The sequence below is a fragment of the Gymnoscopelus microlampas genome, assembly GCF_963454915.1.
Source record: "Gymnoscopelus microlampas genome assembly, chromosome: 8".
Lineage (NCBI taxonomy): Eukaryota > Metazoa > Chordata > Actinopteri > Myctophiformes > Myctophidae > Gymnoscopelus > Gymnoscopelus microlampas.
In genome coordinates this window covers 50,465,835-50,481,553 of record NC_139945.1, presented here as the reverse complement: position 1 = coordinate 50,481,553, position 15,719 = coordinate 50,465,835, and the positions used below count along the sequence as shown (strand labels likewise).

General features: G+C 42.0%; 3 protein-coding genes across 3 annotated transcripts in view; 2 read left to right on the top strand and 1 right to left on the bottom strand.

Moving 5' to 3' along the window:
* The first annotated feature begins 525 nt into the window (after positions 1–525).
* On the top strand, positions 526–3,204 carry timm8b (translocase of inner mitochondrial membrane 8 homolog B (yeast)). Its single transcript, XM_084064286.1, has 2 exons — positions 526–736; positions 2,742–3,204. Exons 1-2 carry the CDS (start codon positions 638–640, stop codon positions 2,907–2,909), a joined length of 267 nt encoding a protein of 88 aa, XP_083920412.1. The 5' UTR covers positions 526–637; the 3' UTR covers positions 2,910–3,204.
* Positions 3,205–4,547: 1,343 nt separating this feature from the next.
* il4i1 (interleukin 4 induced 1) lies at positions 4,548–9,056 on the bottom strand (the record flags this gene model as incomplete). The annotated part of the gene is made up of 8 exons (XM_084064709.1): positions 4,548–5,316; positions 5,493–5,629; positions 5,733–5,801; positions 5,997–6,201; positions 6,524–6,636; positions 7,550–7,764; positions 8,712–8,814; positions 9,051–9,056. The coding sequence occupies 8 exons, from the start codon at positions 9,054–9,056 to the stop codon at positions 4,548–4,550; spliced, it is 1,617 nt and encodes a 538-aa protein (XP_083920835.1).
* Positions 9,057–10,279: 1,223 nt separating this feature from the next.
* snx19b (sorting nexin 19b) overlaps positions 10,280–15,719 on the top strand; it is a 44,578-nt gene continuing 39,138 nt past the window's right edge. The window contains exons 1-5 of the mRNA XM_084064892.1: positions 10,280–10,363; positions 11,574–11,828; positions 11,955–12,149; positions 12,353–13,645; positions 14,003–14,216. Coding sequence (XP_083921018.1) covers positions 11,586–11,828; positions 11,955–12,149; positions 12,353–13,645; positions 14,003–14,216 — 1,945 coding nt within the window. The 5' untranslated portion in view covers positions 10,280–10,363; positions 11,574–11,585. The remainder of the gene's footprint in view (positions 10,364–11,573; positions 11,829–11,954; positions 12,150–12,352; positions 13,646–14,002; positions 14,217–15,719) is intronic.

Sequence of the window (15,719 nt, the reverse complement as noted above, 5' to 3'; positions counted from 1 at the left end):
TTGTGGGTCTTTATTACGTCACTTCCCGCAGACCTGTAGGACGCTGATTTCCAACACATCTGTCGCTTCAGTTTCACAGCACAGTTGACTTGTAGATCAGCGCTTTTCGTGCCTCGTCGCGGTGACGCCACCTCGTGCTGTACGTAGTGTTGCCATGTCGGCATATTATAAGCGACTTTGGGCTTCTTTTTATGTAAAGTTGCTTGTAAAAATTGGCAGTTGCGAGGTGCGTTTTTTTGTGGCTTCTTTCTGTAGTGTAGTTGCTTATTTTGGGCTTGTTTCTAAAATGTAGTTGTTATTTGGGCTTGTTTCCTAAATGTTGTTTGCCAGTACGTGGTTCTTACACTTTTTCATGTTGAGGAACCCCCCCCGCCCCCCCCCCCCCCCGATTAATATGTATTTGTCTGCAGTGCAGACCCCCTCATATGAAAATATGTTATGCCAGGGACCCCTGTACACGATTTGTGTTAACAAACGATAAAATGTAAAATAAATAAATAAATAAAAACCTAGTTGCTGATTTCTCTCGCTGAATCTGGCAACACTGGCTGTAGGCTGCTGTTACAGAAGGTCATAATCGCTGCTTGCACTAAACTTATTTCCTTCATCTATAACACACACAATCACAAACACCACAATGGACGGATATGATCTAAACGCTTCAGAAAAGGCAGAGGCGTCAGAACTTCAGCGCATGATCGCCATTGAGCAGCAGAAAGCACAGTTCCAGGCCCAGGTTTGTAGGCTATATAACGCGTGCTTTTGAGTCGATTCAGTTGAAAGTGGACTCCGACCGACCTCTGAAATACTACATTATAAATAAACTGAGCACAATGAGATGGAAATGATCGCGCAGTCAAAATGTAAACGTAGACCCTTTTCTATGGTTTCCACGACCCCCACAACTCTGAGAGTGTACAAATGGAACCAAATGCATTTGGTTCCATTTGTACACTCTCAGAGTTACACACCTGTAAGGGGCCATTTGGAAGCCCATGAGGGTCCCTGGACCCCAACTGTAGACCCACTGGTGTAACAGAGTGTTTCCAGTGGGCCAACATACACAATATCAGCACCGTGACTGTTTGACCAGAATGAAACAGAGCCTTCATTAGTATCATTGGTAACACCTGTGAATGTCTTCATAATATGGCTGCTGTGAATAGAGCCTGCCTAGGGGTGTACTACACCAGCCCAGTGCTCAGTTATCTAGATAACTGGGCACCTGGACGAGTGGGCAGACTGGGCACCTGAATTATGATTCGTGTCCACAAGTGTTTTTTTTAACTTAACATAGCATGCTGCTTTGTTGTTGGTAAGCGACTTTTAACCCACTGTTCTTTAAACCCCCATAAACAACACAATCAAAAGTGTATTTGTCAAAATATTACTGAGGTCAAAAGTACATTCTAACAGAGTTTCTTTTTGTTTTTTTATCCCACGATTTTGTAACCCATATTTTTTCACCCAGTGTCAATTGCCTATGTAATCCTGGGCGCTACTCTCCCTCTAAGCTGAAGCTCATGCCTCCTTCAATGCATGAGGAGCAAGCAGGCCGCTTCTTATCACTCGACAGTTCCCTGACCCTGGTTAGACGTAGCGTGTGGAAGGAACACGTTATTCCAACCAGTTCCTTTCCCCTCCATCAGGCGCACTGGCTGACCAGGGGGAGGCAGTATAGTGACCAGGATTACTGCATGTTTTTGTGAGGGTACCTACCCTAGGAGACACGGGGAGAACATGCAAACTCCACACAGAGAGGCCCTTTCCAACCCCACGTAGGGTATGGGCACTGATGACGCGGAGGAGAGAACATGCCCCCAGCGCCCACAGCGTCCCCGGCGGGAATCGAACCCACACCTTCTAGCTGTGAGGCGACAGCGCTACAGACTGCGCCACCGTGCCTCCCAACAGAGTTTCAAAGTACAATATAAGAGTGTATTTGCCAAAATTGTACTGTTAAAAATAGAACAATTGGGAAAATGGTAAAATACCTCAAATAATTAAGGATACCCCAAAAAATAGAACAGTACAGTATAAAATTATTGAAAAAATGGGGATCAATTGTAGCCTACTGTTAAAAAATAGAGGGGAAAAAATGACTGATCTGAAAAAAAATCTGCACTGAATGCTAGGATAGAGAAAACAGCTACACAGTACACAACAACAAATCAGCATGCTATCTAAAGTTAAAAAACACTTGTGGACACAAATCCTAATTCAGGTGCCCACATGTCCCTAGTGCCCACTCGTTATCTCCACCCCTAAGTGCCCAATCGTCCAGGTGCCCACATGTACCTTGTGCCCAGATAATGTTGGTGCCCAGTTGTCCTGGTTCCCATCTCCTCAGGTGCCCACTCGTTGCCCAGGTGACCAGTCATCCCAAAAAGGTGCCCAGTCATGCCAAAAATATGGTGCCTAGATGTCCCTAGTGCCAACCTGTCTTGTATTCACTGTAGTGTATTTTATTTTGGCATTTGTTGTGCAAAACTGCACATGGTAATATACTGTGGGACTACATGCGCTGCACATTGCACATCTACTTTTATTTTGAGATGCTACCCTCAATAGCTTTATCCATAGTTTTGACAAAAACAAATCTATACTCTGTCCTGACTGAATTCAGATAATGGCATTTTTTATTAGAGACCTTATCATCTTCGTTAACAATATCATGTTGTCTTCTTACCTCATAAAATACTTCTCAGTCAGTTGTATGTAACTTTTAATATTCCTTTCAGGTACATACCTTCACAGACGTCTGCTGGGACAAGTGCATGGACAGTCCAGGCTCCAAACTGGACACTCGAACGGAGACATGTCTGGTGAATTGTGTGGAGCGCTTCATCGATACTACCTTGGCCATCACCAACCGCTTCACACAAATAGTCCAGAAAGGCGCTCATTAATCATGGACAAGAAACGTTGATGGGACTGTGAAATAGGCTACTTTGATTGAAACCATCTGCCATAGCATGTAATGTATTATACAGAGTCTGTATTGCATATACCTCGTGATAAATGTGATGTTCTTCAGGTGTGATCAAAGATCTTTATCGTGCTGACATGAATAAAATGTTTTGTTTCATGCAGTTTACACAATGTGAAACTAGGAAACTAGATCCTTTTTGGTACTGTAGCTAATTTACCTACTGATGCACAATATTAAAATGTTGCCTGATATCTGTTAACTGATTCATTGCAAGGTCAAATCGATTAATACCGATATTGCGATACAAGTTTCCAGTAGGTTTTACCGTACACTTGTTACACAGTAACTACTTAAATAACAAACTAAAGATGTAACATTTATGACAGGTAGACCCTTTTGAAACCTTCCTCAGAAAATACTGATTGAATAGGCAGCCTTCAATCATCACAAAAAGGTTTTTAAGCTTACAAGATAAAATAAAATATTGGCCAAAAATATCAGGATTATTTTGCCAATACCGATTGATTGATTGATTGATTGATTGATATATTGAATTCTTTATTAACATGATTATTAACAGTACAGGTTGTACAGTCAAAGGCTATGCTAAAAGGATACCACAAAAGGGGCTTGTTTCCATTGTGGTCCATTTGACTAATTCATCAGTAATACATTCAATACAATACAGATACACTACAAAACATATTGGAATAAAGCTCAGTAGAATCATAAGGTATATTTACAGAGAAAGGAGAGGCGGGAGTCAGAGGATTTAAGGTGTTCAAGGAGTTAGACTGTTCATTTGTATGAAGGAATTATTTTAGGTTATTTGGGTAGGGAGTCGAGAATCTTTTCCTTTTGGTGGGTCATTTTACATTTAGGTGACAGCATAGTAGAATGCATTTTTGAGCCGAATGTTGGGGGAACGAGGTCAGATGAGCTCCTGGTGTTATGGGCATCACTTACTCTACAGAAGTAGTTTGACAGGTATCTAGGCACTGATCCTCTGAGTATCTTAAAGACCAGACCCATTGAGAGATGTTGCATTCTGTCTTCTACCTTGAGCAAATCATCAGATACCGACATGATGGACGATTTAATCATACACGGTCTGAAATAACCTAATTCACCCCTAAAGTCACATGGATTTATCAAAAGAAAAGGTTGTGATGCAATGCACTCCAGACTGCAGCTACTATAGTGTTCTGTGCTGTTATTTCAGTATACAAGTATACAACACATCTAAACAAAGTATTGGTGCTGTTCAACCTTAAGCAAATCGTACAGTCTATAAACGTTTAAAAGTTGCAATAACATTCTCTTCCCCTTTGCAGTATATCTATTGTTTGTGATTTATATATATCTTTTTTTTTTCATTTACAAGACATACTGTACATCCGTCAGTTTATCCAAAGTTATGCTCTTTTAGAACACGGTATTCAAAAACATTTTTGCTTAATTCTAGTATAATGATATGCAGTTAGAAATATTTCACCACATGATAATTAGGTGTCTGGTCTTGAAGAATATTCTGTTAAAATAAAAACTGAGATGTCATCTTTGCAGAACAGAGTACATTTATAAAATATGGCCAGATGACCTACTATAAAAAAAACTAAACCTTAAGATTGTTAATGTTTTTCGCTGCCCTGAGTGCTGATTTCATGGCGGTTTCAATCCAACCATGAGGTGAGGCTGTGTGTTCTCCTGCAAAGTGGACCTTTCCCTCACTGTTGAACAGCTCCATGGCATAGTCCACGTGCTGGTAAGGAGTGTAGAGGGCAAAGGCCCCCAGGCTGTAAGGATCTGAGCCCCATTTCTTCACAAACCCTCCTGTGCACAGTGGTCTTATGTCCTCTCCATGGATCTTCACCAAGTCCTCCAGGACGTGCGCCATCAGATCCTGCTCGCTCACCCCTTCGAACAGAGTAGAGTCATCGGAACAAGTGTATGACGCTAAAAGGGCGCCCCCAGCCGTCCCTGGGAAACTGTGGCTGGGGTAGTAGATAAAGCGAGAAGGCAGGTCAGTGATGCTCTTACCACCCTGGATGCCATCCTTTTCCCAGAAGCGCTCTTTGAAGCTGAGCACCACCTTGGTGGAGCTGACATAGTGCACAGAGCGCAGGGCTTCCATCTTGTGGGCGGAGAGAGGGGGGTGAAACTCAATGAAGAGGCTGGCCTTGGCGGTGGCCGTCACCAGGACGTAGTCGACAGTCACATTTACGATGTTAGCTGATTTACGCCAGTCCTGGTAGGATATAGTGACATTGCTGCCACCTGACTGATCAATGCGCTTGACCTTGGAGTTGAGGAGGATGGTGGCATTTAGTATCTGGTATATAGCCTTAGGTAGGTGGTCAAAGCCACCTGTCACTTCAAAGTACCTGAAAAAAAATGAAAAAAAGAACACCCTCATGATTTTGGTATAATATACTTTATATACGTATAATTAAGTCTGTGTGTGTGTGCGTGTGTCTGTGTGTGTTTGTGTGCGAGAGAGAGATAGGAAAATGAAAATAGTTTATTTTCTGGTCAAGTCTTGCAACATAGCTTTCCTTACTCAACATTGTCGCTGATGTCTGACTGTATATACAGTGTCTCTGTCAGAGATGTGTAGAAGAAACTGTTTTCATTCAGGATGTCTCCAATCATCCTAAGGGCACCACGACTTAGGTTTCCTTCCTTAACCAGATATTCCTTCCAGACGAAAGACAATTAGTTAAGAGTTTAGTTTCACATAAAGCCAAATTATGACTTTAGGTCCTGTCCTGAAACATTGGACGGAAAAAACAAGTCTTACCTTCACAGAATAGGAGTCATATTTATTCAGCATGGCATTACAGCCACTTCTTGTCAAATCCTCCTTTACCTGCCAAAAGACCACAATATTTTTGCAACATGTCTGCTTGTGTAATCAGATGGAAAGGGTACAAGAATATCCTCCTGTTTTTGCTCTACACTAAATATCTTTGCAGGAAATCGCATTGCAAGGCCTTGTGAGGTGGTAGATCTGCTACTTTCACCGAATCATGTGGTTTATTATGAAGGCTGAATTTGTACAAACCTTCCATAGAGCTTGGCTGAAGAGCTGAGCGGCTGACTTCCCCTTCTCCTCTCCAGTCAGGTTGTAGTTGAGAATGTCCGGGTCGCTCTCCACGGCGTATGTTTTCTTCAGCAGCCCGTTTACCAGGTAGTATGTGTTGATGTCATCTTGTATAAAGTGGTTCAGCTTAAGGTGAAGTTTGTCCATGGCAAATGAGAGCAGGATTCTGTGACATGATAAAAATGATAAATAGCATAGCTCTTATAAAAAGAAATAGACTGCTATTTTTACTCATTGCAGTGTAATTATGGAGACCTAAGGAGACGCGGCCTCTTCTGCTCCAATGTAAGTTACTTGGAAAGGAACAGGAGACGCTCTGCTCTTTCTTTAGGAAGATATTTTTGTAGTGTAGAAGTGTCACTTGCAAGTCATTTGTGACATGTCGGGCACTAGTTTAATCTTTTTAAGAATTTGTGTCATGCGTCTGTCCCTTTATGTGAAATCCCCCCTGTTACACATGTACAGATGGTCCCATATAGAGAACTTACTTGTGAAAGCTTGGGATCCTCATAGCTCCGACCTCTGCATACCAGCCTTCTCTTCGATTCCTGAAGGTCTCCACGCGGCCTCCAATACGCCCGCTGGCTTCGATTATGGTCACCTTGTAGAGATAGCAGACAATAAGACTCATTTAATGTTCTGTAAAGCAAAATGTTATGCTTTTGTGACCAAGTGTGCAAAGTGGAGCTTGACAATTACAATTTAACAGCATTAGGCGGTGCCCTTGCTGCATAGTAACCCCGAAACCTGGGGAAGGGGTACCAAGGGGTACTCCTCTGCCTCTAACTGGTAGGTGCATATCACCATAGTGTGTAAAGATAACCTCCTAATGAGGCCCCTGTGGCCTTCCCTTCTTCATCTCCCTCTCCAGTTTGGGCACTAAGCCCTCACAGTCCCCTCCTAGTGGTGGATGTATGGTGGTGGATGTATATATATATATATATATATATATATATATAAGCAATGCTTCAGCTTCAGCTTCAGCAATGCTTCAGCCTACACCTTTTTGGTCAGAAATGTGGTTTTCTTGATAAACTTGTTTTTTTTCCGTATTACCCATTACTGTAATGTTACCACAACATTGACTGAAATAAACTAAACTAAAACTAAACTCTTTCTCTTTTTGTTGTTGTTTCTTTGGGTTCAATTGTTTTTATATGATTGGTGCTTGTTTCTGCTTAGCGTGTTCCTATTCATCAAATTATCTATCACAACTATTTTTGTACTTTTGTAACCCAGCCTTGTGAAGTTCACTCAGTTGAGAACTAAATGAACTGTGCAGGGAATTAATGCCTGGCCAACCATGATCTCTCACCTGCGAAATGCTGCATACACGGATTCATTACCCTAATCACTAGCCAGATTGACTGGCAAGTGAGGGATATTGACCCCTGGAGCTTACATTTACTATGGAAATGTTGTAGCTGCAACATTAGATGTGTGGCAATCAACATTTACGAAATAATTATAATAATGTATTGGAATTGTTATTCTACAACAAAAAGATACCATACCTTATGGCCTGCTTCTTCCAAAAACTTTGCAGCAGTCAATCCAGCAACACCCCCTCCAACGATGGCTATGTGCTGAGGTGTCGTTGTGGGGGGGAGTCCATTCTGCACTAAGTCCAGTAGTTCACTGTAGTCTTCATCTTGGAGGCAGTCAAACAAAGGGTCGCCAGTGATTCCACCGACTGTGAAAACTACAAACCCAACTATAACCAGAGGAACTGAAGGACACAGGACATAAAATAAGTTCCAGTAGTTTATTTTTATTTCTCTTACACAAAGGTCAACGACCAAAACTAAATGCATTTTATTCCTGTGTTAAAGTGTTACAATAGCTCACTCAGTTCATAAGGTGTAATAGGCCAACAACAAGGTGAAGAGATGACAACATAAAAGCCAAGGTGACATGCACCAAGTGTAATATATAATATATATTACACTTGGTTAAGTCATACTTCACCATTAGTAAATGGTGAGGGCCAGGAATTAATTATAAGTTCATGATAAGTTCATGATGATTTCATGTATGTATGCTTACCATCATTAATCAAGCGTTATTAATTAGGTTTATGAATTTGCCCTCTCAAGTCAAGTGTTACCGTTTAGGTAAACTCCGATCTTGGACAATAGCTACTGAATGCCTAAATTGTAAATTGTTAACTGTTCCACAGTTTATTTTACTAGTCGGGACACTTTGATATTATTTGTCAAACAGAAATGAAAGAATCACAACGCAAATGCAGAATAATATGATAAGAGATATTCCCATAATAACAAAACATTCAGAAGAGTACAGAAAGTCACTCTGCTTGTGCTGGTGGACATGGATGCATTATTGCATAAGCATCAGACATGATAAGCATAAGCACCAGCCAGCTTCACTTTCCTTTCTTCCATTCAGAGTTGGGAAGATACAACCAAAAACACAAAGCGGAACTAAGGGTGGACGACAAGGAGTTTCTATCTCCACTCATAACAGAGTTAGGTTTCACATACATTTTCTTGTATTGCACAATTGCATTTCTCTATTGCAAGACATTCAATGTTGGGTTCATATTGATTCAGCATATTCATCTTATCTCAAAAGGCTTAATTGCTTAATCTTTGTCCATTTAGGTTTGATCAAGGCAGGAACAGTGAGAATGAAAGAAAAAAAATCAGAGCTTACAGAATTTGCAGAGTGTCATCTGAGGGATCATGTTGAGGATGGCACTCCAGGATCTTTTCTTTTTTCTGCTGTTGATGTTGACACCATGAGAGGACACAGAACCCTACCAGAGATAAGCAGACAACACACATTAATGAAGGAGTCTCAGCAAGTACTATGACAAACAAACATTAATTAAGATAAAACAAATAAATGGTTCAGTTCAGGGGCCACAGTCATGTTTATGCAATAACACAAAAACTATTCATATTTGACAAAATAATGCATCAATTTATGATATCCATTTATACTGTAGCTAAATAATTTCCCATAAGGAACACTCAGCGAGAACCCACTTACCACCATCAGAGGCACTGTCTCATAAGATGTCATAAACCTAGGCATGATTTGAAGAAAAAATGCACCTGTTCCTGTTCAAGATCCTATTACAGTTTCAATGGAGTGTCTGCCAACGCAAAAGCATAAAAGCAATATCCCACAAGGCATGTGTGAATTTGAATGTGGGACCATGTCCATGTGGCCACATGGGTCTTGAAGAAATATTTTCCCACACCAGCTCAAGGTTCAACCACACTGAACAAATTAGATTAGTGAGGTTATACTATTCGCTGGCATAGCTCATTTGCCCCGTCCTCAATGGTTTCCATATCTGTCCTGAAAAAAAGGATTTAGGCTGATTTAAATGTGCTCAACAATGTGTAAGGGGGAGGGGGGGGTACCTAGTAATTCAAGTCTTTAATAATAATAGGTTTTATTAAATATCGCACAGGCATGCTGTCTTTTACTTTACCTATTCATGAATAAATAATTACATTTTTTGTATATTTTTATGAAATAATAATAGGTGAATAATTTCAAAGTTAAAGACTCACCTGTAGTTATTTCTGTCTGCAACAGACACAGCAACACATAACTTCTTACAAGCCACACTTATGACCACATCTCTGAGTCAGTACTACACTGGAGTTGAGATAGCCTTGAGTCCTCATGTATTGAAACTGAATAATTCTGTTAGTTTCATTTTCCTTACAGTGGTGCCAATAAAAGGACAATACTGGTACTGGTTACAAATGACATCAGAGGTGAAAGAGCTTATTATTACCTGCTATGGATGTGACTGATTGATTGATGGATGGATGGATGGATGGATTGATTGATTGATTGATTGATTAATTTATTAACAGTTTGCAAATAGTACGGTACGATTATACAACGGTGCTAAAAGGATAACACAAAAAGCTCTATTAAGGGCTTGTTTCCATTGTGGTCCTGTGTATTCAATTCATCGAGACAAAGACAAAACAAAAACGTTCAACAAACTCATTGAAAAACAATGTAAAATAATAATCGTAATACTAATGATTTTATTTTATTTTATTTTATTTTATTTTATTTTATTTTATTTTATTTTATTTTATTTTATTTTATTTTATTTTATTTTATTTTATTTTATTTTATTTTATTTTTATTGCAAAATACTAATTTGTCATTCTCCAGCATAGATTCTCCAGACGCTGTCAAAGTGCGTCACGATCCCGGAAGTAAACAGACAGACGGAGGGGAGCTGTCATCACTGCCCTACATCATCATAATATGCATGGAGAAGAGAAGAGCTCGCCAGAAGCTCCCCTAACAGAACTATGACGTCTCTGGTAAGTTAAATATGAAACGTTTGTCTTACGTCAACTAAAATGACACATGGCTAAACACAGCATTAGGTTTTATTGTGACTTCTAGTTGTGAATATCCTTCTGTAATTCTAGATGCAGTACAGTTAGCATGCTGCTGTCATTAGCACAGTTACACATTGTAGTAGTAATGAATAAGGCTGGGTAGTTAGCTAAATAGCAGCTAGTTGTTGTACAAAAATTTCGCGTATACCTAGTTGCTTTATATAACGCTTCTTACATCTTTAATTACAATATGTTTGATTTGATACCGTCGTCTATCGCTAACTTTCCGAGTTGAAGGAACACTAGTTGCATGGTTAGTTACACAATCATTCAGAGCCAAGCAGCTTTCCACGCTGTGAAGTAAAGGAATGTCTGTCATGGGATCGTGTGTGTGTGTGTGTGTGTGTGTGTGTGTGTGTGTGTGTGTGTGTGTGTGTGTGTGTGTGTGTGTGTGTGTGTTGAGCCTCCTGGAGGTCTGTTGGGCCAATATAGAATGAGATGATTAAACCTTATTTATTCCATGAAGGGAAATGCAGGTGTCATAGCAGCAACAGCAGTAAGAGTGAAACACATGAGAGGAACATGTTAAGAGTCACGACCCAAACTAAGCTACCTAAAACTAAATAATATTCTGGCTAGATATCTGCACTGGGTAAATGGGAATCTTGAATGACTAAGTCTATATACTGCATGTGCAGTCTCAGTCATCGGTGAATATGAATGATTCTATATGTACAGTCTATCAACAATGAGTGCACGGATGGATACTGCATATTCATGCCATGCTCTATCTACAGTCTAGCAAAAATTGTAGTCTTATCAGTGAATATACAGTATGAATATCAAGTAAGTACCAATGGTGCTGGATGTCCCATTTCTTTTCATCAAAATCCAAGATAGGTTTCTGTTTTAGGCACTCATATATCATCCCAAACACAGAGGGTAGCTACCTCACACCCTGCACCGTGGTTAACCACTTTAACCCCAGTATCCATATTCTGGGGGGAACATTAACCAAAAATAGCCGATCTACAAGCTCTCAACTTGGAGCAATGTGATGCGTTGTGAGCTTGTAGATCGGCTAGTTTTGGAGTAGAGGCCTAAGAGGGAGAAAAGCGTACAGAGCCAACTCGGGTCCAATTTACTACGTCTAGACAGTTTAAATGATGATCTTTGTTTGTTTTTCAAGGTCCTGAGATGAATGGTCACCACAGAACATCTCATCCTGCGAGGTGCTAAGCCAGGCATGGCTGAGGTGCTGAGTTGCCTGTTGGGCTTCGGCGTTGTGTTGGGATGGCTGGTGCTCTTCCACCTGCTGGTGAACATATGGCTGCTGTGTATATTCACCAGCCTGCTGGTTGTGCTGGGGGGCTGGCTCGGCTCGCAGGCTGTGCTGGAATCCAACAGCGTAGTGCACCTTGAGAGGTTTATTGCCCTGGAGCAGGTACATTATGCGATTCATTCACTCGCTCATTCAGTTGTCAGGGCACCATGAGCTAAAGCAAATTCCTTGTACATACAACATGCTTAACGTACTTGGCAATAATGTGTATTCTGATTCTGAATGCAGGTTACAGCCACTGCAGAGGATGAGCAGCAGTTAGACCAGGAGATCGAGAACACCGTGAAGAAGATCATCAGGGACTTTGTATCTTCATGGTACTCCACTGTGTCCACGGAGTCAGGCTTCCAAACGGAGGTGCAGGAGGCGATGGTTTTCATGGCCATGGAGCTGAAGGCACGTGCTAGACGGGTGGACCACAAGGTAATGTACCTTCCCTCACCAGTGAAATAAATTCAGATACTATCCATCTATCTATATGTATATATATATATATCTCCTTCTATTAGAAGGGAGCCAGCCTATATTGATACTTCTATGTTTTTTTTAGTATTTATACACATGTAAAAAATGTGCTGTATGTGGATGCTTTGTATGAGGGGAATTCTTAATAACTTTTGAAACAGATGCTGACGAAGAGGACCCTTGATCTGTATGGCAGCCACCTGCAGAGCTACTTAAAAGCCAAGGAAGTAGTGGTGGGTCTGGAGAAGCTTCCATCAGAAACTCCAAGCGATGAGAGTGACATGCTGTGGAAAGCCTACTCCGAGGACAGCGTGCCTCATCCCGCCATGCAGAGTGCAGCCACGGAGGTGAACTACACCCGGTCCATGGTGGACCTGCTGCTTCACGTCCTGGTTCCACCACCGCACCTGGAGAGCCGCACGGGAAGGTTGATCGTTGGAGAGCTCATCACCTGCAATGTCCTCTTCCCTCTCATCACCAAGCTGTCGGACCCAGACTGGCTGAATATACTGCTGATAGAAGTATTTACAAACTCAAAGTCCAATGAACAGCCAGAGTCAGCTGGAACACCGCAGTTGATTTCATCACCACCACCACCACCACCACCACCATTAGCACCACCAACAACACTACTACCTGCACTCTCCTCTGCTCAGTCTGAGCCTCCTCGACAGCAGGAGAACAAATCCGAGCTCCAGAAGTATCCTGAAATTCCCCCGTCCTCTATGACTCTGCGGGTTGAGACGCAAACACCCACCGATGCAGGGACCGTCACACCGGACCTGCCCGTGTACGATGCGGTCGACTCTGAGGACATGTACTGCCCACAGAACAATGTTGATGAGGAAGAGCCGAGTCGAACTTTTCTAAGACATTACCTGAGACCGGGGAAGTCCAACCCATTCTACCAGGAAAACGACTCCGATCTGGACTCCCCGTCAACCGACTACAAACGAAGCTCGACGGATTCTCTCCTTATGATTGTTCAAGAGGAGGGCATGCCTGACGGGTGGAAAGAATCCACCACCCCCTCTGAGAACAGCAATGCCATGGACTTGGAAGATGATGCGTACACTGGCCTGGTGGATGGCCCCAAAGTACTGCTGAACTCAGAACCGCTAGACCAAGCTTATGGATGTGACTCCTCATCGTCCCGAAGGGTGGAGGGGGACTCCCATTTAAACAGCCTCCAGGACCTGGAGAAGGACAGCAGCTCTGTCCCCTCAAACCCAGCCAGGGAGCTCCTTCTCGGGGTAGAACAAGTGGGGATGGGAAACGCGAACGAGCTGGCAGTGGTCAGCCCCTTGAGACCCCCATCCCCCTCCTTCAGTTTTGAGCCCCTCAGCAGCCCAGAGGGACCGGTCATCATCCAGAACCTCCGGATCACCGGCACTATCACAGCCAAGGAACACCGTGGCACTGGCTCTCATCCCTACACCCTCTACACTATTAAGGCAAGTAGATCAGAGCTCTGGTGCCTCTACACTCTTATCTTTAAGCACATTAATATGATGCATTATGCTATGCTAAGCAATCAACATTCAACTATTTGTTATCAGTCACCAATAGGTCAGAGCAAATGTTCCTGTGATCCTAGAAGATTACATAAAGGGAACGCAAGTGCAATTATGAGAACAGGGATGAGAGCTAAGATGGGGTTTGTTTGGATCACAAGAACCAAACATTCTTGTCACCAATTAGTAGTTAATAATACAAAATACGAAAAATGACAAAATAACAGAAATCGTAAGCATGAAAATAATGGTGTGTTGATGCAAATTAAAAAGATATCTGGTGCGTTGGCTTTCTAGTATGAGACGGTGGTGGGCTGTGAGAACCCAGCATCTCTCCAGCCAGGCTCTGAGGAGACGGGACCAGATTCCACCCAGATTGGCTGTGATGATAACACAGCAGCACTCCCAGCTCATCCTGTGGCCTATCACACAGTTAATAGACGATACAGTGAGTTCCTCAACCTGCAGACACGTCTGGAAGAGAAACCAGAGCTACGGAAATTGATCAAAGGTAAAAAAAAAATGACATCTTCCATAGGATGCTGTGTGCAAGGTGGCTGCCTGTTACAGTGGCTCCACACATCTTTGTTGTTTTTCTTAATTTTTTACTCCTTCCACTTTATTTATGGTATGTGTCAATTAACACATTGGGTGCCAGAGGTTTATTAAAACATTATACGTTCAGTGCCTGCTATTCTTCCATCCACTTACGTTGATACGTTTCGTGCTGTAGAAGCCCCGACGCGGAAGTGCATGTAAACAAAGCGTGCGTGCGCGACGGTGGAGGGTCCCGACTAACGCCTGGAACAATAATATTTCGAACGCGATCCTCCATTGCAGAGTGATCGCCGATCGAAAACGGCTCACTTCCACCACGTTAAAAAGAAATGGAGATATTAAGCTTTTACTCAAGGAGTTAACATTGGAGAGGCCGACCGGAAGGATTTTTTGACATGGTTCCACATCCGGCCTCCCCTTCTCAGTAACTCCTTGGATGATCCCAAAGTTTCGTTACAGCGCCCCACGTGGGCCCCACGTATAAAAATAAAATTGGGTCAAAAACGGTCCGGACCGTTTTTGGCACTCAATGTGTTAAGGCTCTGTGAATGACTGACTACTTTCCCTTGTGTATCTCTAGCTTTTTAAATCTAGCTTTAATATCTTGGCTGGGGTAATGACTGAGGCCACATCCACACTAAAATTATACTTAATTATGCGTCGTTGTCGCACACCGAAGATAGCAGAGCTACAAGCTCACAACGCTTCGTGCTGCAACGTGTTGTGAGTGTGTAGATTATTTTAGGTGCGCAACACTGGTGCACAATTAAGTATAAATCACCCTTATGTATGTTTTCATATGGAAACCTATAATCTTTGCTACATTTGCACGTAGCATCCCTACTCTGGTGTTTTTAACCCATTAAAACCGGGAAAGCATTTGTGTCATTTTAGATTTTTGCGTTGGCTATTCAAAAATAGCAGATATACAAGCTCATACATCTGCTATTTTTGAACATTTCAGAAAAATCTTGTGAGAACTAATGATATAGAAGGCATTTGTAGAATCGGCCTCAGGTCTTTATGGGTTAAACCCCTAAACTGGAGATATTAGAAAACATTGCCGATGCTGTTTTGGACGGTGGGAACGGAGATCTTTAGAAAATGAAGACACTGCAACTACATTCACTTCCTGATTGGGTCCTATCAGTCACGACATGGCCTTCCTTGACTTCGTCACAATCATGTGACCCTTTTCCCGAAGAAAAAATGTCTTGAATAACTTACCAGTGGTCAATTTAACATGGATAACTAATTACATCATGCATCGCTGACCTTGTTGTTTATGCCTTTGTGCGGTTACATTCTGTAGCCTAACCTCACAAAATGTAGCCAACATACAACAAGAGATTATTTCTATGCTACTCTTGTGTGGACACTGGACAGAGATGGTGGTTTTCATTTTTAAAGCTGTTTTACTGTTTTACATCTTAGTGTGAATGTGACCTGAATTACC